General features: G+C 37.9%; 1 protein-coding gene across 6 annotated transcripts; it reads right to left on the bottom strand.

Annotated features, from left to right (window-relative positions):
• Window positions 1–69: 69 nt before the first annotated feature.
• LOC135735398 (uncharacterized) lies at window positions 70–25126 on the bottom strand. Of its 6 annotated transcripts, XM_065253854.1 has the most exons (23): window positions 25077–25126; window positions 23309–23419; window positions 22283–22355; window positions 21984–22022; window positions 14417–14491; window positions 13949–14011; window positions 12271–12331; window positions 10828–10860; window positions 10634–10743; window positions 10445–10536; window positions 5809–5922; window positions 5652–5726; window positions 5467–5544; window positions 5284–5379; window positions 4146–4500; window positions 3675–3957; window positions 3343–3576; window positions 3158–3243; window positions 2954–3058; window positions 1396–1589; window positions 1144–1308; window positions 426–667; window positions 70–297 (listed from the first exon to the last, which is right to left on the bottom strand). In XM_065253854.1, the coding sequence occupies exons 3-23, from the start codon at window positions 22304–22306 to the stop codon at window positions 269–271; spliced, it is 2553 nt and encodes an 850-aa protein (XP_065109926.1). In that variant the 5' UTR covers window positions 22307–22355; window positions 23309–23419; window positions 25077–25126; the 3' UTR covers window positions 70–268. The 6 variants fall into 6 exon arrangements, with proteins under 6 accessions (XP_065109926.1, XP_065109928.1, XP_065109936.1 ...); XM_065253856.1 differs by lacking the exon at window positions 14417–14491; XM_065253864.1 differs by lacking the exons at window positions 12271–12331; window positions 13949–14011; window positions 14417–14491 and having other exon boundaries at window positions 10833–10860.
• Between the last annotated feature and the right edge of the window lie 1905 nt (window positions 25127–27031).

Genomic DNA, 27031 nt, shown 5'->3' on the forward strand with positions numbered 1-27031 from the left:
TTGTATATACACTTGTAATTGTTTTCTGATTTTATATTTTTTATATTTGTTTGAAAAGAGCCTTCCTCGTTATTTCAATAAAAATAATTTATTCAGAATAACAATGCTATGCTTTTTACAATGTAGAGAAACAGTAACAAAAATGGTATAATGATAAAGGTTAAACAGTGTAAATACATAACTAAACTCAGCTGCTCTGTACTGTTGACAGAAAAGATTGCATGGCAATGAACATGGTCAGGGGTTGTGAGGCTATGGAAACTGGGCTTCATGGGTCTTCAGTCCGGAATGCTGATACTAAGGAGAGCAAAATAAAGACTGAAGTTAGTTTATTTCAAACTTAGATGTGTTATGCATGACATCTGACTTGTTGTGTGGCATGTAGGCGAAGGTCCAAAAAAAAAAGAATTCTGCATTCAACCTACCAAGACCTCTCCTGACTTGGGTGTGCAGGAGTTCCTCAATGGCTGGTGCTGGCACAGGGGGAAGTGGGCCATACCTTCTGGGGTCATCAGGTCGTAGTGTCCTCCGTCTGGGCATCCCCTTACCAACTAATCTCTTTTGAAGGATCCTAGCTTGCAGTTCTGGGATGTAGCCATACGTCTTGGATACCTTCACAGTGTAAAGCATATACCTGCGAGCATTCTTCTTGTACAGCCTTCTGTATCTGAAATAGAAGCAAAATGCAGAAGGAAGAATTAATTTACATTCCAAGGGCCATGTTTTATAGTTTTTCACTGGTGTTGTTATCTGGTATAATTGTTCAAAACAATAGCATGTAGAAGTAGGGTGGCCATTCGTGCCAGTTCTGCTGGACATGTCCCGAACACGTTTTCGGGTGCGTTCTCCAAAAGTCGCATTGGTCGACCGCATATGTCATCAAGGTTTAATATTTCGGGTTTAATTTAAGAAAAGCAACCATTACATTTCAAGATAAGAATGAAACTAGAATGATTGTATGTCGTCTTAAAAGAAATACATCTTCATTTTCTAATGTGTTTTAACTGAAATGTGAGAACCTCGATGACGTATGCGGTAGAGCAACGCGACTTCCGGAGAACGCACCTGAAAAAATGTTCGGAACGTGTCCGCCGGAACGGGCATGAAATGGCCACCCTATGTAGAAATGTGCAAGTGACTTACAGTTTGCTACCATCAGATTTGCAGAATTCTGGGCGGTCCTTGTGGTAATTATAGTCCATCGCTGCAAGGAGCATCCTGGCCTCAAAGACAGGAGGGCTAAATGCTGTGCGCTTGCTAGCGTACATTAAAATATGATTTTGGAAGGACTCCAGATCAGCAGTGGACCTGTTGGAGGTGGATGAGAAGTAACATTTTGTAGGATTTGGAAAATCACTTTTTAGTTACAGTATGTGTACATTCTCATTAGATTACCTAAAGTTTAGGTATTTGTGGACCTCATTTAACCACCGCTTGTTTCTAACGATGCTCTTCAGGGCCTCGTGTGCCCTGGAGCCTCGCTCAAGCCACTGTTGAGTTCCACCAGATTCTAAGTCTGCATGCTGGCAGCCTCCCAGCACCCAACTGTGTTCATTTGTCACATGATGTAGGAGCCCAAGCCATAGCTCCTAGAAATAATATAAAAATATAATGTACAGACAAAAACAAGCATGCACATAATTCATTACTAATGATGATGCTGTTTGTAAGTACTGTAATTTAAAGGGATAGTTCACCCAAAAATGAAAATTCTGTCATCATGTACTCATCATTTAAATGTATTAATTTCTTTTTTCTCATGAACACAAAAGAAGATATTGTAAGGAATGATGGTAAACGCCCAGCATATGGTGTCCATCGACTTCCATTGTAGGAATGAGAAACATGATTGAATTTTATAAGTACACCTACTGTGTGCTTACGATCATTTATAAAACTATCTTCATCATTTATCACAATACTTACATTTATTTTTCTGCTATGGAAGTCAATGGAGACTATGCTGTGCGTTTAACATCATTCCTTAAAATATCTTCTTTTGTTTTCATCAGAAAAACAATGGCATACAGGTTCAGAACTACAGGAGGATGATTAAATGATGATAGAATTTTCAGTTTAGGGTGAACTATCCCTTTAAAGGAACACGGCCAGATTTTGGAAATTTAGCTTATTCACCGTATCCCCCAGAGTTAGATAAGTCCATACATACCTTTATCATCTCCGTGCTGTAACTCTGTCTGATGCACCCACTGCTAGCTTATCTTAGCACAAAGACTGGAAGTGAATGGCTCCAGCTATCATAACTGCTCCCAATAAGTGACAAAATGATGCAAACATTTTCCTATTTATGTGTTGTGATTTGTTTACTCACACCATGTACAAATAACAAGGTGATATGAGACACAGCCATCTTTTAACAGTATACATACTGGGAACTATGTTCTCTGAAGACGAAGCACTCCTACTTGGGCAGAGTGATTTGCACAACTCTGACCGAACTCTCTGCTCCTCACCAGGGGATTCTCGGGTGCTGCGAGCAAATCACTGAAGTAGCAGTGCTGCGCCTTTTGAGAATATAGTTCCCAGTATGTATACTGTTAAAAGATCGCTGTGTCTCATATGACCTTGTTATTTATACACGGTGTGACTATACAAATCACAACATATAAATAGAAAAATTTTGCATTTCTGTCAGACAGAGTTAGAGCACGCACGGAGATGAGAAAAAGGTATGTATGGACTTATCTAACTCTGGGGGATACAGTGAATAAGCTAAATTTCAAAAATCTGGGCGTGTTCCTTTAAGTGGGTCACATGATTGACCACAATGACACCTCTGAGTAGCTAACTACTGAATAAGCCAATTTCCAACATCAAGGAACCATCCTTACTTATTCTCTTTGCCAACAAGGTATGTCTAATAAGACTGCATGTTACTGTCAGACAATATTCCTTTTAAATGACAACTACTTTTCAAACCATAACATCTTACAAGGAACTCCTGGTAAGTATCAGCTGTTTTGCAGCACCACCAAAAGTGGTTGACAACATCTTTCAGCCAACTGCTCAAACTGGACTGCCCCTTGACCTGTGAAGCCTGGGGTAGACATAACAGTCATCATTATTAAATAACTCAAATTAGGTAAATCGTCATGCTGAAAATGAAGCCATTGCAATAACAGCTGTTATAACTTACAGCATGGATCCTTTTTGCCAAATTCTTGGCCCCATGCCACATATCCAAGCTGTGCTGCAGCCCAAGGTGTTTGTATTTTCCTTTGTCTTATTTGGAAAAATAACATGAACAATTAGTAAACTAATGGCCCCCAAAGAAAGCTTTTATAATTATACAAGTAACGCACAATTTCAGTGCCAACTTACTCATTAGGGCGGAGATCTGGACATGGGCATCAGTGCAGACCTCCACTAGTCTCACTTCATTCAAAAGACTGTCGACTGTCCGCACAAATGCCTCTCTCTCCATGATCACAGAATTTCGCCCAGTCTCCCTTTTGTCCACAGTGATGACAGAGATTATTTCCCTGGAATCGTTCTCCATGGCAGTGTATGTACAGTACTGGGCGCAATGTCCAGGGCTGTCCATTCTTCCATCCGCTATTCAATTTGTAAAGAAGAATCAATGATTTTCACAGAACATCAAATTGACATATCAACATACTACTGAAGCTAGATGAATAAAACGTGTACATTACCTACTATCACCACATCTTTGTCTTTTAGGCGATGTATTGCCTCAGTCCTCCTCTCCTCCCAAAACTCCTTCACAGTGTCTACACTGTACGTGTCCTGAATTGTGAAAAAGGAACTACGGTCCACCATCCCCATGTTCATAAACTTAAACAGAAGTGAGACTTTCGCGTAGTTGCTTCCTGAGAGTAGGATGTTGTTTGCCAACATGAAGTCCCCTGCCAGCATCCCGTACTTCACAGTGGGCTGTGAGGTCCATCTCCACACAGAGTGGCCAATCGGGCAGGTCTGACAATAAATGGGACACAACTTAGTCTATTTAGCATTATCAAATACAAGCATTGATTGCTTCCACTATGTGGAACTACAACTCTGTAAGGTTAATTGAGTTTCACAAAACCACTGTCAATGTATTAACATTAACCTCCAACACTAATCTACACTTATTTGCAATGTAGTATGATTATAACGCCTACCCATTCCATGATGCTTGCAGTGCCCCTGCGTGTAATGGAAACTTCAAATGGAGGGCGACACTGACACTCCACTTGGGTGACGTCACATGTGTATGGGCACTTTTGGACCGGAAGCACAAGGAATGTGGCAAGCTGCTTTAAACAGACCTCATAAGTGATGGATGCTGGTTTCCCGATTAGGTCATCTTCAGTCATGACATCCAGTGTATCAGGAAAGTCAGGTTGTTCAGGTTGTTCAAGTGGTGGTAAGGTGACTGATGGAGAATGTACATACGGGATGTCATGTACTGTCTCACTGGCATCTATCACAGGCAGATTGTCAAGGCATGGTGGTGCCTGCAATGCTCCACCCAACCTAAAGACATGAAAGATATATTTCACAATTACAGATAGAAAGCCAATCAGATGAAAAAAATAAAAATGACAAATACAGACAGGGGGCTATCTTGAAGATACTACAGGGACCAGAGGCCCGTTTCAGAGAGGAGGTTAAAGGGATAGTTCACCCAAAATTGAAAATTCTGTCATCATTTCCTCACCCTCATGTTGTTACAAACCTGTATAAATATCTTTGTTCTGATGAACACGCCTGAAGATATTTTGAGAAATGTTTGTAACCAGTCCGTTCATGGTCCCTATTTGCTTTCATAGTATTCTATTTCCCAACTACGGAAGTAAATGGGGTCCACAAACGGTTTGGTTACAAACATTCCTCTAAATTTCTTCCTTTGTGTTCATCAAAACAAAGATATTTATACAGGTTTGTAACAACATGAGGGTGAGAACATGATGACAGAATTTTCATTTTTGGGTTAACTCTACCTTTAAGGGAAAACTCAGAGTATGTTAACCCTGAAATGAGGGAAACTCTGGGTTTTCCGTTTCAGAATGAGAGGCATGTCAAACCCGAGACAGCTGGGTAAGTCAAGCCTGTTTCAGAAAAAGAGGTAACTTATACTACGAGTCTGTTTCCAGGGTAACTTACTCTTTGAACCTAACCTGGTCATGAGCAGGTTACATTGTAAACTCAAGAGTCTTTCTCACATCTATAATCTTTATGCGTTTACATATTTCATTGAATGAGTGTCCGACCGACTATGTATTGTCAATAATCTGTGAGGATCTATTGGTAACATACCGAATACAAATACGAGGGACGTAGTCCTCATATTCACTGTCATCTGCTTCAATATTCTCATCATTACGAACACTTTCACTGTCACTCCAATCAATTCTGGCAAATTTGATAGAAAATAATATTGGTTAAAACACAGCAGAAAATCTTGTTACACAATATACAATCGAATCCAGTGTAACTCACAGACTGTTCTTTAGGTCATTTATCTCCTGCTCATTCATGAGCTGGGATTCAGCATCCTGCATGCTCATGTTCTGTAGACTAAAAGAAAACACTTCAGCAGTCACAATCAAAAATTGTTTAAACTACATGTTCAACATCATTTATTATCATTAGGCATATTAGGAAGCTTGAGAGGCTTTATCTACCTTTCCTCAAGAACCTCAGAGGCATCCATGGTGCGCTCATCTTCCAGTCTTTCCTCAATAGGCGGCAGGTCCTCTCTGTAAATGGTGTAGTTGTTTTAGACCAAAAATGTTTCGAAATATGCAATGGTATTTGAAATTAAAATAATGTGGTACTGACCGATTTGAAAGTGTTTCAGATGATGCACATCCAATACTGGAAAGTGACGGTGCAGTCAGGTGGGGCTTCTTCCACGGTCTCTTACTTGGGGTTGAGGTGCAGGGGCCATAATAGCTGAAGAGACAAGCTTTTGTCACAAAAAGGCTAACAAATAAATAACCAATAGTACATTTGCCACAGTGTATAACGTGGGGTAAATTACAAAATGTCGACGTTCAATAACACCAATGGCTATCACAGGGTTGTTTGCAGTCCCATTAAAAGAGTAACTAAATAACATTAGCAATGGTCATACAGGGGTGCGTTTTCCAAAAATCATCGTTGCTAACTAAGTTAGGAACTTTGTTGGTTGCAATGCAATTTCCCATTCACAACCAACTAAGTAGGCTACCTTAGGGCCTTTTTACACCTGGTCACTTGATGTGTTTTCTGTGATCGGATAGCTATCTGACTGTTATAAAACTGTTCCATTTACATATGCCCACATAAATGCGTCTTGGCAAAACGAATATGAATCCGATCTTTTACCCCCGGCCAAAATGCAAATACACTATTTATTACTCCGCCTTAAAAAAGTTAAGATGATGTTTACGCAACAATATGCAGCACTTACTGTATGTTTACTGTATGTTGGGCAGGGGACGCGCGTCTCTCCTTGCTCGGCATGAGCTGAAGCACGCACAGCAGGAGAGTGACAGCGCGATGATTTAATGCAGGTCCATGACGGGAAAAACATTCACAAAACTCTCTCTTAACGTTATATTTTTTGTTTAATATCATTTGAGTTTGTCATTAGACTCTTTTATTGATTCTATAAAGTTTTTTTTACCCGCTGTCATCACTCCATAAAGCAATAGGCGTGTCATCTTTGTTTGTTTGTCGCTCTTCCAGCTTACTTGCGAGTGACGTGTTTACGTTTGGGAGGAGTAAAGTGCAACGTATGTGGTTTCATCAACCAGATGCATTTAAACTTCTCTGAAATGCGTCCCAGACCACCTCCTGAAGTGGTTTGAGCGATCGGATTTAAATCCGTCTCGAAATCGTTTCAGAGGGCATTTACACCTGGTCTTTTTACGATCAGAAGTGTAAATGCATCTGGTTGATGAAACCACATACGTCGCGCTTTACTCCTCCCAAACGTAAACACGGCACTCGCAAGTAAGCTGGAAGAGCGCCAAACAAACAAAGACGACACGCTTATTGCTTTATGGAGTGATGACAGCGGGCAAAAAAGCTTCCTAGAATCAATAAAAGAGTCTAATGACAAACTCAAATGATAATAAACAAAGAAATATAACTTTAAGAGAGAGTTTTGTGAATGCTTTTCCCGTCATGGACCTGCATTAAATCATCGCGCTGTCACTGTCCTGCTGCGCTGTACTGCGAGCTTCAGCTCATGAGCACGGAGACGCGCGTCCCCTGCCCAACATACAGTACAACATACAGTAAGTGCTGCATATTGTTGCGTAAACGTCATCTTACGTTTTTTAAGGCGAAGTAGTAAATAGTGTATTTGCATTTTGGACGGGGCTAAAAGATCGGATTCATATTCGTTTTGCCAAGATTTATGTGGCCAAATGTAAATGAAACAGTTTAAACAAATCAGATAGCTATCCGATCAGAGAAAACACATGAAGTGACCAGGTGTAAAAAGGCCCTAACAGATGCTTTTTGGAAACGCACCCCAGGTTGCGGTAACGTTATGTAGTCCACAGTATACGCAAATAACGAACGAAGAATAATTTTTACCGAGGTAACGTTAGTTTACTATCTCAATTACGTTTCACATTTCTCAATTCCGTTTCACATTGCGTCTCAGCATAATGACAGAGAGACAAACGGGCTCTAATAATGCATTGCCTCCTCCATATGCGCAAACGTAACGTTACGATGCACAAACATGCATAACTTTGTTCGACTGTCGTGGACATTTGAAAACTCCATTAACAGTAAGTACAAGTAGCCAAACATAGATGAACCTTACCTGTCCAGGAGAAAATTAGCAACGTTGGCGTCTGTCTTCAAATTGTTCTCCGTTTTCAGCAGTCTCCATCTTTCAAATGCATCTCCAATACAAATCCTTGTTTTATTTCGGACTTTGTCACGACTTATTTCGCTTCCATACCGAGGTCTTTTAGGTTTCGTAACGGTAACGTTAAACATTTTCTATCTGACACGTTCGTAACTTAGCTGCACCTGTGGACGCTAAAGCAGAGCTGGCAACCTGTATGCCGAAACACTAATGACTTCGTGATTGGTTGATAGATGGAGGGTGGCGCATCAGGCCAAAACACAAAATGACAACATAAACATCAGTTGAGGGCTGCAACTCCACTTTTTAAATGACAATATCCTGGCCGGACCACTGTTGTCATTGATATAAATATTTGAAATGAACATGATTTCTTAATGTCTAGTGACATATGAGAGCCATTTTATGATTAATTGATATTAATTTCTTACATACTGTTCCTTTAAGTATTGCACGAGAGAGGCATTAATTTATATTATCTGGCAATGAACACTTAAGTCCTCTTTCACAAAATGGCGTCCGCTGGCCTGCTTTGATGCTACCCAAGAGCCATTATTTACACTCCTGTCTACATTGTGTTATTTTCTCAGCAGGACACAAATGGTGAATTTTTGAACAGCTCACTGAAGGAAAGAATATTGGAGAATAATGACTTCATCTTCAGTCTATGGTTTCGTAAGGCTTGAAATATAGCATGCAAGTCATATTGGCTACTCTTGTGAAGGCGCGGAGCTATGGGCGGGCCTGGGCCCGCCCAGATTGACAGCTGGCCCGCCCAATCAGAAATGTAAAAAATACTACTCTGTATAGTTAGACATGTATACTACTTTATGTGGTGTAATTTATCTATTGCATGTTATGTTAATAACAGTAAAATTATAAGTAAGCCTGATAACTATTTAAAAACTATTAAAGCAGTTGAGTGTTGCGTTATAATGAAATATTCCAAAGCAGCTTTCAGCCATGATCACTTTGAGAACTTTTTTTGCAAGCAAGTAGAAAACGTATTTTGAATAACAACACGTTATAAATATGTGCTGCGCGCTTTCCTCTCAATAACATAAACACACAACAAATATGACAGCGGGGTAAAAAATAGAAAGAAAACATCTGATCATAGTGATGTTGTTTGATATAGCGATATAGCAGCACTATAAGTCACGCCACGTTTATTGCTACACTTTATACAATATAGCCTATTGCTTTTAAGCAACAAATAGCCTATCATAACAACCTATAAGCCTACTGTGTAATTGAGACATTAATTTAAGAAATGCATTAAAGCAGAAAGACGTAGGCTGCGGAAATATAGTGGGTTCACTTCAATCCACACCACAGACGTTCTTGGTTTGCTTCCTATTTATTAAATCGAGGCAATTGTTTGATCAAACATTGATTAATATTAAGATACAATTTATACAAAACGAAATTCACTTTAAAGAGAGTCTTTCTACAAAACAAATCTCGCAAAATCGCTTGCCCGACGTCCATTACGGGCTTTGGCGAATTCCTGTCGGTCTAAAAAAAAATGATGCGCCTTGGCCGTCGGGCGGAGGAAAAAATATTGTAATGTGTTTGCATTCTCTCAGATTTAGTTAGGTAATTATGTTGTATGTAATTCGGCGTCATCTTGTTAGCCATTACTATCCTCACTAACAAGTGAAACTGTCAGAAAATGAAGTGAAAGCATGAAATCCATTATTCCTTTCGTTCACGTCTGATATGCGCGCTCCTCGGCTCCGCTCTTCACGAGTAGGCTTGCTCTTGTGCTCATCAAAAAGTATATTAAATGTTTATTTATTTGTCATTTCGTTTAACCCCAGAGTCTAACATTATTCTAGCAATTCCCTTTTTCTTTATTTATTTAGTAAGTTAACTTAAATATGTGAGAACGAAAATATATTTTTAGTGATTTGCATGAAGAGAATATGATGTTAGAAGCTTCATTTTAAGCATTTAGTAGCCGTATTTATTTAAACACTTTAATAGGTTAATTAAAAAAGTATAAGGTTTTTTTGGGTTCATTTATATTTCCTGTCACTGTGTGCAGGTTCTTTTTTGTAGGCTATGAGAGCCCAATATTTTTTTTTACCAAAAAGGCTTAATAAATGTCACGTTGCATTACAATTTAAAGTATCAATAATGTCAAAAATGTGACGTGCAGTTCGGGTGTGTGTGTATGCTGTTTAAATTAGTGTTCTGAAGTTTTGACGAATTTTATAGACTTGTTATAGTTTCTTATTCAAAAGTGACACCCATAGATTCAGGCCCACCCGGACTTAATCCATGCCCACCCATATGTCACGTTCTGCATCCGCCACTGCTCTTGTGGTTTATTTTTTGTCCCTTTTGGAGTTTGACAAATGTGGTCATTATGAACGTTTGCTGTATGGTAGCAGGTAGAATTTTCAAAATAAAAAAAACAGCATGAAAGTATATAAGGTTGGTGAATAATGACAGGATTTTGGGGGCTGCACAAACGGTGCAGAATAATATACATTCATCAAGTTTAATCTTTGAATTAGGGATCTGCCAAACCCTGAATAAAGACACATTTTCAGATAAAGTGTACAATAATATCAGTTAACTGATGTAGGCACTCACGGCTGGGCTCCTATCTCTCGTAGATGGTAGAAAAGCTGAGGAAGTTGAGTCTGCAGTAATCTCTCAAACTGCAGGCACAGAGACACTAAACCCTGACGAACAGCACACATTGACATACAGATTAGGTGAGGTCAAAAGCTTCATTTCAACAGAAAAGCAATAACCATACATGTTGGATCACACACTTACAGACGGGTGTGAGGATATCGAATGCAGTCTGAAAAAGTAGCGAATGTACAACTCCCTGAACACACTGTACAACTTGGACGGTTCGTTGTATAGGAAACACAGAGGGGCCACTGCGGTAGACATACAGTACAGAAAGGAAAAAATGTAGATTATACAGGTATGTGAGATTATGGGATGCATTCTTATAAACTTACCATACATTGAAAAGCCATCGAATGGGATGACACCTGTGGGACAGAGATGTAGTATTTTATAACATGAATTACATTTGAAGTAGCACATGTATATTTGTAGCAAAAGACAAATAAACAGGTCAAAATTATACATTTTTCTTATGTACCATAAAGATATTTTGTAAATTTCCTACAGTAAATATATCAAAACTTTATTTTTGTGGGTGGATGCAGTGGCTAATGAATTATTTTGACAACTTTAAAAGGCGATTTTCTCAATATTTTGAAATATTGTCCTACTCTTACAAACCATACATCAATGGAAAGCTATTTACTCCACATTCAGATAATGTAAACATTTAGATTAAAAAAATTTGACCCTTTTGCAGGTCACATATCTGCATTAAACAGACTTACAAGCAATACATTTCTTTGCACACAGTTATTTGCTGATGCTGCTAATCATTTAAGAATCAACCATTTGCGTGTTTGCAAACAGAGATGACATTTTTTGTGGGTGGCAGAAAGTGACAGCTCTGCAGTAGTGGTGTGAAGTGTTTTAGCGTTAAACTGTGATTGTTATGGTCGCAGTGTTCTGTCGAACTTCTAAGTCTGTTTTCCTTATGTTTCCCTTTAGTGCAATGTTTCTTATAGCATTTTAATCACATTAAGTTTACTTTTTTAGATAAATTAAAAGTTTAAATGGCTTGGCCACTGATATATGTGCGTGTATGTAATGTATATGTATTGTTCTTTATTGGTAAATCAATTATTTTTACTGTATGAATCGCTAAAGTATAAAAGTAATACTATCATGTATTCTATACAATACCATTTATTAAATATTTCATCATTTTCCTGTTTTCTATTATTTCTGCCTTATATTTATAGCCTACGTGTTTGTTCTAAAACTATTATGTTTACATACAAATTAATATGCATAGGCCTGTTTATATATTAATAACACTTTACATCGTGTGTGTGTGTGTGCTTTATTTATATATTTATTAAGTAATTTTATCACAAACAGGAAGAAGACATAGGCTAAGATATAAGGTAAAAAGTAATCATAGAAAACGGAAAAATTATGAAATATTTAATTAATGCTGATATTATTGCTTTATTATTATTATTTCAGTATAATCCCTTCAAATTTTAAATCTTTCGAAATAAATTATAATGGAAAGTGATAAAAATGCTATAAGAAACACATAGTGGGAACAGAATTCGACAGAACACCAGACATCTTCTCTAATTTCTATTCAAATTATTAAAAGATTTCCAGATGATTTCATCGCTCCAGTCTGTCCGTTTAAGGGCTTATTGCAGCCATAAAACTCTACATTTATCTTCAAATGGTGTCTTCGACGACAGTATTCTATAAAAATTAAGGCCATCTTTTTTTGGCATTCCTTTTCAGACACTCAACAGCACAACAAGACATTTTCTAGTGAGTTATCTTACCCGTTTTACTCGTGACATGATGTCTACTCGCAAAAGTGTCTCGAAAGAAACAGAGTAAAACCTGTAGTGAGAAACAATGCACAAATAAGTGCCAAAACATTTCACATACATTTCTATCACACAGCATGTTAATTGCCAAATACAATCCTTGCAACACATTGTACCATTGTATTGAATAGCATTTCAGTTAAACAACATTAATATCTGTGAAATCCAGGTACCACCCTAGATTTTTTTCCTAACAGTGTAATACCACAGTGTAAGAACACATTGGCAACCATCCTTATATTACAGCAGCCTTTATCACTTATATCAGTGGTTCTCAAACTTTTTCAGCGTGCGGCCCCCTTTGTGTACAGTGCATTCCTTCGCGGCCCCTCCACAGAACATTTATGACAAAAAACAGTTCTAAAACTTCACATTTTAATTAAACAAAACATTAAATTATACAAAGTAGTGCTGCCTTATTTTTTTTAGGTTTAATTTCACAGAATACATGATAAATTAATGTATTTTATAAAATGTCATAAAACTGGGGCCCCCCTGGCACCATTTCAAGGCCCCTTGGGGGCCCCGGACCCCAGTTTGAGAACCACTGACTTATATTACCAAAGTCACAATAGTGTGTAGGTGTAACTTCTGTATAATAGGGTGAAAAATCAACAAAGAATCAGTTTTCAACAAACCACATAGTTTTTGAAATTGCTAAACTGCTCAAAGAGTCCACACTAAACCAATATTGACAAGCAACCTGGCTTCTTTTATCACCTCACACCTGCAACCCACATAACGTTTCAAAAATGACAACATACTGTTCTCCCGTGAAACCCAAACCACTTGGCTTTTTGTTTATATTTCAGCCAAATTCAGGGAAACTAATGCTTGTGTCCAGGAGAACAAGCCAAAATGCCTACAACACCAATTTAAAAAATCTGAGTGTTGTGTATAATCCTTCTCAAATTGCTAACTTTTAAGACTAACAGATGTTGTTTGCAGCCATTAATACTATTAGGAGAAAAAATATGTTACATAACAGCCAAATGTTGTTATTTCAATCTCAGCATGTATTAACAGTTTTAATTTGTTAGATTTTTGCAGTGAAAAAGCTAAAAGTGAATATAAACCGCTGGAAAAGCTCCAATATTAAAGGTGCAGTGTGTAGATTTTAGCAGCATCTAGTGGTGAGATGGAGTATTGCATCACCCCTCCATTTTAAAATGCATAGAATAGATGCCACAGGACAAACATGTCATCGTCTGAGACAACAGTGCCGAAACACGCTCTGTAGAGCAGTTTGAAAATATATTTATGCATATTATATTGCATTTCTGTCAATAGATCCTCCTGAAATGTACACACTGCACCTTTAAGGAAACACTCATGAATTCCTTGTAAATCGAGTCTTGTTTAAAGAAGCTATCTGTGAGACTATACAAGCCAGCCGTATCTATCCATCCATCCAGTTCTAGGAACATGAATCCAAAGAACGTGGATTTGCATTCTCACGATATCCTACAGCGATATGTATACACAGGACTATATCGAAGTCATTTTAAAAATATTTTGGGAATGTGTTGTCCCCTCTTAGATTAACAGAGCTTTGTTTATGGGTCAGTAAGAAAAATTCCTAAAAGGAATAGGTTTTAGACTCGAGAGACTGCGGTATGCATTCACTCACCTGATATAAATAGTCCTCGAACACGAAGTAATAATCATCATTACATGCCTTGAGCTTCACGTCCTGTGAGCCAAAATAATAAGTTATTTTAATCAAAGACATGTGCGCTTGACATTCTGCACTTGCTATACAGAAGACTTTGATCTTTCATTTAATCTGTCCATCGGCTAAATGTATACAGAACACTTGAGACTTATAACTCATTTGGTTTATACCTATGAAAAGGCCTGCTTGCTTTTATAAACAGTTACTGTATAAGACAAATATTAAGGACACAAATGTTATATGTCATGTCATCTTTCTGTTAAAAGTTAGTCCTCGAGACGTGAACATTAACATAACAACTATTAGTTACTGGTAGTGTACAGTGACACTACTAATAGCTCAGTCACTAAATCATGAATAAACCATGGCTATAGACCAATCAGCATTCAGGACTGAAACTATTCCTTGTTGAATGATGTGTACCTTATAAATGAGTTTGTCCACCAGCAGGTCATGGTGTATGACTCTAGCTTTCAGCTGTTCATAATGTGTAATGTCCTGTTTAATAAAAAACATTTACATAATTGTTCCTCCTATAGCATTTAAAACTTCTGCCATGCTATCGCCTATCATGCTATCATGTCCCACATCAGTTCGAGGAGTCAAGAATCACTGTGCTTGTATAAAATGTGTCGCCCCACACAGGTGTTTGCCTTCTTGTTAACAGATAGCGAGGGTACAAATTCAGATGTGTATATTACAGTTATATTAGAGGGTCCAGACATCCTGGCAGATATTGTTTTAGGTATGAAAACCCAGTGGGTGAAGAATCACAGTGAGTACCTACTCTGTCATATCTGAGACATCTGATATTTAAGCAATATCGCTCGAGTAGGAGTGTGATATATTGAATGATGTGTACCTTATAAATGAGTTTGTCCACCAGCAGGTCATGGTGTATGACTCTAGCTTTCAGCTGATGATATAGAGCTATATCACACGACTCCGAGAGCGATATTGCTTTTATACAACAGTTCGACGGCACACGTTTGAAAAACGAAAACTAGAAAACAACAACGGAGTTATTTTAAAAGCCTCTTTGTTTGAGAACTACTTCTTCCGCCACGGATTTGAGGGCGGCCAGAATGACAGGTAAAACTTTCGGCTGCTTTGAAGCTCATAACAACTCAATGGACGGAAAAGCCGTTACTTTATATTACCGTTTCTTGGTCACAAAGTGTAGTTTTAAGATTAGTTCAGTCGAGAATGTATATGTATTATATTTAAATCTGCAGTCAATTAGTAAAGATAGCGCCTGTTTGAACGTTTGCTTAATGAGATTCGGTACGAATGAGAACCAAATCATGAGCGGACATCAGTGTTCACTCGCCCCGCTGACCACCGCCCTTCTCTGGGCTACATCTCTGACAGAGATACCCTGGCTCTCATGTTGGCCTTGTTTGTTTATGATCGTCAAAATGAGATCAAATCAGCAGTATTTGGTGTCATGATCAAACTAGTACTTGTTTTTTAATTCATATTTAGTGTCTTTTGTGTTGTTATTGTTTTGGCGCGAGGTAAAAGTTAATAAAACTACTTGTATAACGTTACTATTGCTTTCTCATTTATTCTTAACGTGATACGAGCACTCGATTATTATTATTAAACTTTGTTCTTGTCAGTACTATATAAAACGGTTTTTTATAAGTGTCAGAGAGATGTTTTTGCATGCTGCTTATAAATATACCAGTGGCGATATCTCATAACATGTTTTAATAGTCAGGTCACGATAAAGTAAATGATCAATGTCCACATTTAAAAGCTGCGGTGCTTACCTGCAGTTCCACAGTGTTTTCGCGTTCTGATAAGAAATATAGCTCCAGAAAAAAAACGAGTGTTTATATTCCTCTTTCCAAGTGTTAATCGTCCACACGATGTGACAAGACATTTCTCCCATTAACTGTAACGTAACATCCAAGAGCGCTGATCTTTGACAGAATAACTTCCGATTGGGGATTCACAGACTGATTTATGAGCTAGTAAACTAATGAGACAAACGGAGAGTGATTCAAAACAGGGCGTCTGTGTTTTTCCATTCAGAGATGAGCCTGCTTAGGACCTCCATTCACTAGGTGGCGGAATGATACGAAAGGTGAAGCGGTTACAGTGCCGATATCAGCACAGGGTATCTGCACATTTTTTAACAGCAAATTTAATGACTTTTAAGACCTTTTTAAGTCCTCTAAAATTAAAATTTAAGACTTTATCATAAAAAACAGGAAAATGTTCAGCGCGACACGACACAGAATTTTGTGTTGAAGCATAGCACGGCACAGCTCGCCTGAGCCACACTCAAGACACATCACAGGGAAACAACAACTTTTATACTAAGTGCTAATTCGCCTAACAATTCTGACATGGTTGACTGTGTATGTAAAAATCTGCCTTTAAGGTACTTCAGTTAATTTATAAATTCTGGCCCCTCTTAGCATTTTAAAAAAGACATGGAGGACAGCCCAGAACATTACAAAATAGGGGATCACAAAACTCATGGTTCAGATCAGAATAAAAGGGGTTTTTAGAGCTACAGAAGGGATTTTCTCTTTGTCTTGGGTTGTTTGATTAACATTAATGACACAGACTTAAGTAGGTTAATTGAGTTAGATTGTATTTTAACACAACTTAATTATATTTTTACATATAATCTGTTTTGTTGTCGGACATGGATATTAGGGCTCTGAAGTTTTACCAAAAGTTTGGAGTGAGATTTCAGGAGAGGGGTATTTGTGACCCCTCGACCCCACCCAATTCTCAAGTTTTTGCTAACCGTTTAATTTTACCTAATGTTTAGTAAACAAACCGTTAATGGGCCCCATTGAATTTCATATTATACTTTATCCTACTATGGAAGTGAATGGGGCTCATTAAAGGTTTGATTACAAACATTCCTAAAAAATATCTTCCTTTGTGTTTTTTAGAACAAAAAAATGTATACATGTTTGTAAAAACGTGAGAGTGAGAAAATTATGACAGTATTGTTATTTTTGGTTGAACTATCCCTTTAAAGTGCCCTATTTGCACAAAATAGTTTTGTACATAATACAAAGTTTCTACTTTAGTACTTAAGATAATCTTAAAAACATCTAAGTGTCGTTATCAGTGTTATTTTGAGATTACATTAATATAACTGAAATGCATTTAACATATCTCGTATTACAAAAATGTACCACTTGAAGTTAACGTGTACTCATCTTTCATACAAAGATGGGTTCAAATTTATTTCAAGTGGTACCTAAATACATTTTTAAATTACATTTTAGCATATTTCATATTAATGTACTAAAGAACAAAAAAAATGTAGGCTATATATTAAGTACAACATTAGTACATGAAAATAGAGCACTTTAAGTGGATTATAGAATTGTACTCTTAACTTGAGCTTACTGTACACATACAGTATTGCAGAACATTTAATGATGAAAGGGCAATAATACTGTAATGAAATGCATCTCTATTACATTATTATATATTTCAGGAAGCCTATATTACTTTTCTTAATTTCAGGTAACTAAAGCTTCTGGTTGCAAAGCTGTTGGAGTTTTTGACTGAATCAATAAAAATTTAGCACGAATTTGGCTTTATTCCCCAATATTAGCTTTCATTGTCTTTGATCAAAGGCAAGGATTTCGTCCAGAAATCGTAAAATCAAAATGCTTAAAAAGTGGGTTATATCTACCGCATTCATCGGATCTTGCTCATCCAACTTCCACTCCGTTAAATCCATGTTAGTAATGAACTTGCTAGCAGCGGGATAACATCACCAGAAACAACTTCTCGTCTGATAAGGATGCATTGTGTGAACGACTTCATTAGGCGCTGCAAAAAAACAAGTGGATTACATCAGAGTAACGCGAGAGCGGTTTGAAATCAGCCTCCTTCGCAAGATTTCTCGCGGTACCCTGATGTCATCTGCGTGTCGGTTTTGTGGCGCTCGAAGGAAGCAGCTGAACTCGACAGAACTGCCATGCGCCTCGTCCATTTATTGAATATAGCAGGACAATTTATCTCTTACTTCTCAGCGTGATAAATACAAAGTGTGGCCTGCCTGTGAGTGTCTGAACTGACTGAAATGCTAGTGTCTCACGGTCAATGCGTGAGACTTGAGAGCCTGTGTATATAAATAGGGTAATTGACTAAAAAATAGTGACTAAACACGACCCAATAAGTTAACACGACCCTCGTGTTTAATCCTACTACGTTACTTACTGCTTAAATCCTGATTTATAGCTAAACGCTTCTGACAAAATCACCATATATTTACATTTAAGAGCTGATATAACATTACGAGGTGATTTTGGCTACATTACCTGTGTGTCTCATGCAGTGCAGAGCTTTACCGTTGCTCTTCTCGTCTTGTTGTGTTATAAGCGCTTTTAAAAGTAAAAGTATTATTGTAGATCGCGTATATATAAAATATGAGAGAATAAACACTTTTAATTCCTTCCCCCACGTGCCATGTGTGAGGTGCTACACGACGCAGCATGAGAGAGAGAAGCACGCGCACATGAGAGAGGCGCCGCTGAGCGCTCGAAACAATGAATTAAGCCGTTTTAATACTAAAATATTACAATTATAATACTACAAATACATATAGAAAATCTATGAAATATAACAATGTATGGGAAACACTGGATGAAGAGTCTGACATGAAATGTAAGACCTTCTTAGTGGAAATTCCAGATTTTAAGACATTTTAAGACCTTAAAAATAGAAAATTTTATTTAAGACGTTTTAAGACTTTTTAAGGACCCGCGGGGACCCTGCCAGCACAATATCGCATAGGTCTTAGCCAATCAGATTCGAGAACCAGAAAGAACTGTTGTATAATATCTAATATTAAATATATTAAAAAATTATGTAATACTGCAGTGTTTTTTAAAAACAATTTATCTGTTTAAAGTGTCATGAAACACTAACCAACCACTAACCAGTTAGTTGGGTTGCACATCATAAAAGACAACGTTAGCATCTGTTAAAGCAACACTATGTAGTTTTTTTACCTTTAAATAATGTCTCTAAAATTATTCAGTGATAGAACAACTTTTAACTGGACAAATTGTACTGTTGCTGCAACCTGAGCAACCTCCTAGCTGCTACAAGCACACTCTGAAAGCACACAGCCCCACCCCTCCCCCTGCCTGCAGAAGAGTGTCTGATACCAGGCACTGTTGCGCTTTTCAACCACATGGGGGAGCTGTAAGTAATTTTTACATGGAAACTACATAGTGTTGCTTTAATTTTAACATTTGGAGAAAACTAGTTAAAAACTAGCTTTTTTGTGATATTTTGTCTTCCAGGTTTAAACTCCATATCGTGTCAACGTCACAGGCTGTGACGTGGCAAAGTACTATAGTACATCACAGCGCATCGGTGTCTCATTATTATTTATGACCTAGTGTGTTCTTAACCAATGCAAAGACATTTTACTTTTGTGTGTGTGTGCGCGTGCATGTGCTCCATGCAGCCAGGTCAGCCAGGGGTGGGGGTCGGGTGGATTGTGCTACGCTATGCTAAAAGTGGTAGCGCCAGACCCGGGTGGCTAAATGGATTCCAAAACGGTAAAACTCAAATGTTTAACTCTAGGGGAGCTGGAAAATCAACATATTTTCAAAAAAGTTGAGTGTCCCATTAAGAGAATATGGACAATCCTTTCAGACCATGCGCCGGTCGCGCCATCCATTTTTCTTTTCGATAAATTAGCAAAATTTGATTCGGACACACCTTTAGTGCACTTGCGCGGTGGGCTTTAGACCATGTGCTTGGATCGGAAAAATAGGACCCAAATCCTGAGCACTATTTCACATCAGCCTGAATTACCATCATTCTCAATGCAAAGCATCACATAATCTTTGCAAGTCAATTCAGGTGCAATTCCTGATTTTGGAAAACCAAACAAATTCTGGCATCCAAACAAATAATATCAGCTAAGCCTTTTCGGCAATCTTGTCTTTCTCACGTGGTACCCTCACAATCACCTTTCCTACATGTAAAGCATGTGGAACATTTTGCAATTAATGCGTCTGATAAGTACAAATAAATATCATAAAATGTCGGTTCTGGTTCATGTACACAACAATTGCCATAAATATCAAATACAATATACAAATACTTTCAATTGTTTAAACATGCACAAATATTTATGACAAATTTACGTATTCCTGAGGGTCAGTCTGTATGCAAGGCAGAAAAGGACTGTATGTTACCTCAGGATCGTCGGTAGAGTTCACAATGACAGTCCATAACTGAGCCCTTAAACCTGTAGGGCAGCCTTGTCTGCTGTATTGCTGGGCAGCAGCACTGTCCTGCTCACTCACCACTACAAATACACATTATAGCCTACTAGGGGTGTCCATGGTTAACCGATTAACCGACTAACCGTTAAAAATTGTTTAACCGAGTGAAACATTTTGCTCGGTTAACTGGCATCAATGGCGTGCATTGAATTTTTGTTGTAATACATTTTTGCACCACCAGAGACCGCCAAAGCGCTCCCAGACATTTGTAATATCCACAAGTAGTAGCAGTTTCTAATATGAAGCGGGCAAAGAAAGCACAGCGTGGGAGCACTTTAAAATCGAGAATGACAGGGCAAAATGCAAGTATTGCAATGCAGTGCTTATATACTTCATGATGTACAACCTAGGGTTACTGTGGTGAAAGAATTTTCCCACCGGTTAATGCATGCAGACGTGCGCATTTTACTTTCACTTTTGAATTACGCAATTGTTTAAATGCAGCGCTTGCGTAAGCTGCATTAAATCGCGTATGAATTTGCGTGCTTATGAATAAACAGCTGGTTTAATTAAGTGCTTGAGTCAATGTGCGCAGGTAATTCTCGCAGAACTCGCCAGTTCCAAGCAGTGCAACCGGCTACTCCTCCATAAAGCGCTGCTTGAATGATGGGTTTATTATTTTTCTTGATAAAAAATACAACAAAACTATCTTGCTTATATTAAACATCATATATGTGCATTATAACAAAAACGAGTAAGCACGCAGCTTCTGCTATCGTCTGGTCATTCAGCTCGCCTCGCAAACTCTGACAGAAATAAATGAAATCTGACACCTGCTGCTTTGTGACGTGATGCGCGTTCAGCTCCGCTGTGAATTCATGCAGCAGACACATTCACTTATAAGTGTTTGCTCTCTCTAACGAAGCTAAATGATTTAATTACAAGAAAATATCAAAACGACGGTGAAAGACGGTGTCGGGGTGGGCAAGTGATCTAACCGGTGAGAGGCTGAAGCACCGGCAATCACCGTTTCACCGACTATCGCGGCAAACCCAGCCAACACCCGGGCATCACAGAGGCGGCCGTGGAGCCTGCGAGTACCTTCGCCCAGCCTACCATCCCCGCGAACGCAAAAGTCAGTGACATATTTAAGCTGCTCTGTCCTTACCACTGCGTTTTATTTCTATAAATGAATTTTGTTTTAAATGTCGTCCAACCAGTTATTAAAGGTGTTAAAAATTAATAACTACCCCTTTCTCGTGTGTCTGTATCTCTGGGTTGCCTTGCGCATAATATGGTTAACCGAGTATTAACCGCTAAGGGTGTCGGTTAACGGTTAATTAAAAACTTGAAAACGTGCAGCCCTATAGCCTACATATTATTATCACAATTCACTTTACACTCCTGACAGGCTCTCAAAAGCCAATTCATATAGCTTGATTTTATCACATTTTATCACATTTCACTATATACTCCTGACAGGCTCTCACAAAAATAAACATTTTTGTGGTGCTTTTCAGCCAAAGAGCAACTATATCAAGCATTGTAATTTATCCTACAGCACAGTTTTATTTCATCCTAGTTGGTGTAGAAAAACTCATTCATCATATGTAGCCTCTTTTTCTGACAAAAAATGTTTTAGATAACCGATAGAAGGCTTCATTGTTTGAGGTGACATAGCAGACCAAACAAGGAAACTAAACAAGCATGTGTGTCATGATAACAAGATCAAATTACCCAGAAGTGTTTATTCTCACCTTTCTTTCCAATGTGAATGTGCTCACTCTCAAACAAATCTGTGTTGAAACAGCAGAGAAGACAAAGAGTAAGCAAAAGATTAAAATGTGAGGGCAAATCCATTACGTGTAGTTGAGCCTTTTTTAGCATGACTCCCACTAAATTGGTCTCTACAGCAACTTCAGAATTTAGGGAGTGGGAACATGATCATTTCATGGAGACCATCAAGGTCACTGAACAGTATAAAATCTCTTATAAGTCCATAACATACGCTGTTACCCTACAGATAAAGGGTTGAATAAATGGAGTGAATGAATACCTGGAGAAACATGTGTGTGATCATCTATACCAAGCTGTCCATAAGAAAAGCCTAGTTCTGGATACATCTCCCTCTGCAACACAGACGGTTTACAGGTTATAATTATTAAAATGTTTTATCCTTACCCCTATTCAATGTTTAAAAAAGATTAGAGGAAAACGTTTGGCCTAAATTATTTAAATAATTTTCAACAAGCATGTGAACTACTGCAGTACTACAAAAAATGTGGTATTATTGTTTTGATGTCTCATTTCATCACCGCATCTCTTAATTAGTTAAATTTGTATACGAAATGGTTTCTTCAGTAGTTACAATAGTTGCAAATTGTTTGCTTAGATCCAGTGGCGGCTCGTGACTGCTCATCAGAGGGGCGCAAATTCAAAATAAGTGTTCGGAGTGTGTTTGTTGCGTCATGTGAATCTTGTGCATCACGTGTTTTGTCAAAAAAGTGCCTGCTGCACACACGTTAAACCATTTATGATAAAAGAGACGCTCACATTCACAAAATACATGCTCCCTTAACAAAGACACTCCCTTAACAGTAAACTCTGATTACGCATGAGATTATGCGAGTATTTGGCAAACGAGAGCATCTCTTTTATCATAAACCCTTTAGACGCGTCTGCAGCAGGCACTTATTTTGACAAGACACGTGATGCACACAGGATCTCTTAAAACGCAGAACACATATTTTGAAATGACGAACCACACACATGATGGGCTACATACATGTTGTGACGAACTTTCCATAGTGCGCCCTCGAAAAAAGAAGTCACCGGCCGCCACTGCTTAGATCAGTGGTTCAAAAACTGCATTTAATAAAATATATTCAGTGAAATTAAACCTACATTGTATTATTAATATGTTTTGTTTAATTCATATTTTACATTTTATGAGGGGAGGGTGAAGGGATGCACCCTACACAAGGGGGGTTGCATGCCAAAAAAATTAAGAACCACTAAACCGCTGCTTAAGATTAAATGAAAACAGAAGAAATAAAACAGTGGGAAACCCAGATTAGCTCACCATTTGAGGAATGTCACGGACATTGAGGGAAACCTGGATTAATCCTCAGTGGCTTCTGACTGCGAGTTCTTCACTGCAATCATTATTAGGGTTTCTTAAAGCAATCAATACCTAGAAGAAAACAAGTGTCTTACATAACAAAACAAATCAAATAGCAAAAGCATGTTTGCTTAAGGAGTGTTCTTACACAATCTTACGATCCAAATAAAACACAATAATTGATGTCTTTGGCACAAAAACAGCAATAACAAAACAACAAAAAATCACATCAAAGAAATTTCTACAAACACCTCATAACCATAAAACCTATCCAGGAATGTTGTGTCTATTAAAGGTAGTTATTAAGCTGTGTAATGTTTTCTGTTTACTGACGTCAGAGATCGGTTTGGATTATGTTCAAGTATTGCAGTTCTGTGGCACTACACAACTTATGCAACATATCAATGCTAGGTTTTTGATCTGATAATGGGGATGTTTCCCGGACAGGGATTAGACTAGTCCTAGACTAAAATAAATGTAAGAGCGGTCCAAACTGAAAAAAACTGGCACTGACATATCTCAAAATACATCAGTGCTTTTTGTTTAGCCTCAAAATGCACACAAGTAATGTTTTTATTAAGGCATGTTTGTTAAAGGGACATTCAACTTTTGTTGAAAATATGCTCATTTTCCAGCTCTCCTAGAGCAGTGGTCCTCAAACTTGGGTTCGGGGTCCCCAGGGGGGCCGCGAGATGGTGCCAGGGGGGCCCCACTTTTATGGCATTTTTTAAAATACATTCATTTATCATGAATTCTGTGTACTAATTAAACCTAATAAAAATAAGGCTACTTACCAACAGCACTACTTTGTATAACTTAAAATGTTTTGTTTAATTAAAAATAAATTTTAGAATAGTTTTTGTCATAAATTTTCTTTGGGGGGGTCACAAAGGAATGCACCATACACAAGGGGGGCCTCATTCGGAAAAAGTTTGAGAACCACTGTCCTAGAGTTAAACATTTGATTTTTACAGTTTTGGAATTTGCTGATGTAACATGGGGGCAGCAGGAGTGATATTACACAGTGCCCGAAAATAGTCCCCTGCTTTTGAAAGTAACCAAGGGGACTATTTTTGGGCACTGCGTAATATCACTACCCCTGCTGCAGCCATGTTACAGCAGCAAAGTCCTTGATTATTACGCCAGTTTGAGAATATAGTTCCTAGCCATATCTGCCTAGAAAATCGCAACTTTTAATTTTCCATCGGTCTTACTACACGATGTAACTACAGAAGAGTCAAGTTTTAAACAGGAAAAATATAGAAACTCTTTGGTTATTTTTTTGCGCGATGCTCTAATCAGATTAATGGATTGTGCTAAGCTATGCTAAAAGTGCTAACGCCAGACCCGGTGATCAGCTGAATAGATTCCAAAACGGTAAGAATCAAATGTTTAACTCTAGGGGAGCTGGAAAAATGTGCATATTTAAAAAAAAAGTGGAATGTCCCTTTAAAGCTAGTTAAAATTTATTTCGTAATTAAACTGAGGCCTACTCACTCCTGGCTTAAACGAATCCCTTTCCGAGAACCACTCCAAAAAATCAAGATCGGCATCAAGATCAGCTCGTGCAAATCACTTCTACAATGTTTCAGTCAATTTTCACTCAAAAGTCATTTAGCTGAACATTTCTCGAGAAAATCAAATCAGCTGCTTCATATCCGGCCCCTATCTTTCTCATTTGCACCGGATGTTTTCAATAAACTCATTAAGCAAGCGAGACTTAACCCACCTCAAGGAAGTCTTCAGGTGCATAAACAGGTCTGAATTTGCTTAGGTCTGCAATATAAAACAGAGATCAGGGTACATCCAAACGTGTACTGCAATATATTTTCAATTATTGTAATTGAAAAGCAGTAAGGATGACAACTTGGATAAAACAGAACATACGTAACGTAGCAGAATGCTAACCAAAGTCATGTGTTTGCAAATCCAAAGCAACTTTAAGGTATACATTTTGTTATCTGTATGTTTACCCTGATATAGAAGGTATTAAAATAGAAGATAATTTAATCATGACGACCGTATGCTCTCAACCTTGTGTGGGTGAGGTGCTGTCATGTTTTATATTGATCATACAGTGGACATTCCAGATCAACAAGCAATGGCACGTTTCACCTTGTGATTTTAGTAACTGCCTAACCGCCCACGGTTTCTGAGTGTGCTACACTGATTCATTTTGATAACTAGCAGTTACAAAATATTGACAATCACCGCACTGTAAAAAAATGGAGCATGAGATTAAAACAACTTGTTTTGTCAACTAATCCCAAGTCAAAACTTAAAATAGTAGGTTGAATTGACTTAAAAAAACAAAGTTGAAATTGTTTAACTTAATTTGTTTAGTAAAAGTAACATAAATGCCGGTATGCGTGTTGATTTGACATATTTTTCTACAGTGCGGGTTTCAAAAATCTGAAATAAGTTTAAAGGAAATACAAAGTTCATAACACTCACAACGTCTAATTGCCGCAATGCAGTATCTCTACACTAGTGTCAGATATTCACATATAATGTATGACTTAGATTTTATATAATTCTATATATCTATCTGTCTATCTATCTATCCCCTCTCCTTCGCTCCTCTCCTTATGAGATATATCATATGTATATATGTATGTGTGTGTGTGTGTGTGTGTGTGTGTGTGCGCAAAAACTTGATATATATATATATATATATATATATCATAAGGAGAGGAGCGAAGAAGATGAGAAAAAGGCAGAAAGAGTGAGCCCTGTTATTGGGAATTTGCCCAGGCGTCTGGACATGCTCTGGTTTCACAGGAAAGGCTGTTTATTCCAGTGTCCGCAGTAATGTTATCATGCACACTGCAAACTGATAGCATTGTTATGGGGCTGTTCAGGGCTTCTGTGTACAAGCCAAACGACTGTGTGTAAACATTTTGCAATGCATGAACAAACACCCACTGAGATGTGACCTCTAATACGTGACAGGGTGTAAAATCTGACAACAGACTGCGAGTGGCTCCATCACCTGGTTCTTCAGTTCCCAAATCGTTCCATTTATTTGTGAGCTCTTTCTGCATTGAAACCGACCTCTATGAAACAAGAAATAAAAAATCAAAATACTGTGCTTTTCAACCGCATACGCAAAACACTGATTTACACATCTACCTCTCGTGCCAGTGGGATTCCTAATTCAGTACACATACTGTTTAAACTTTTTGTTATCCTCTTTTCCCAGGCGGCCTACAAAATACACAAACAATCAGATATTTATATAGACTCTTTAAAATTAAGGGGCTAAACAATGCAGTAAAATAACCATATTTGGCTGTATTAAGAGCCTTTAACATTTGCAGGTTTATTGTAGTGGAAAAAGGTTTCTTAAACTATAAAAAGAAAAAAAACTACATGGGACTTTTAAGTAACTTTAACTGGATGTTGATTCTTTTATGGCATCACTTTGAAGGAGCACCTGTATTTTTAAAAGTGTATGGTATGTGAGAAAACTCTACAGAGAAAAAGGTGCAAAGACAAAGAAAACAAACAGAGACACAGAATAATAAAGAAATTTTACCTGGGCTTTGCGCATATATGCCAAGGGCTCTTTGGTGTGTTCGGGAGGTGCTCTCGGATGCCCAGGAGGAGGAAGTCTACACTGTTGGAGAAAATGTATTTCTTATGACATTTTTGAATATATTATGTTACCATTTATGAATGTAT

Source organism: Paramisgurnus dabryanus, chromosome 17, assembly GCF_030506205.2.
Source record: "Paramisgurnus dabryanus chromosome 17, PD_genome_1.1, whole genome shotgun sequence".
NCBI lineage: Eukaryota > Metazoa > Chordata > Actinopteri > Cypriniformes > Cobitidae > Paramisgurnus > Paramisgurnus dabryanus.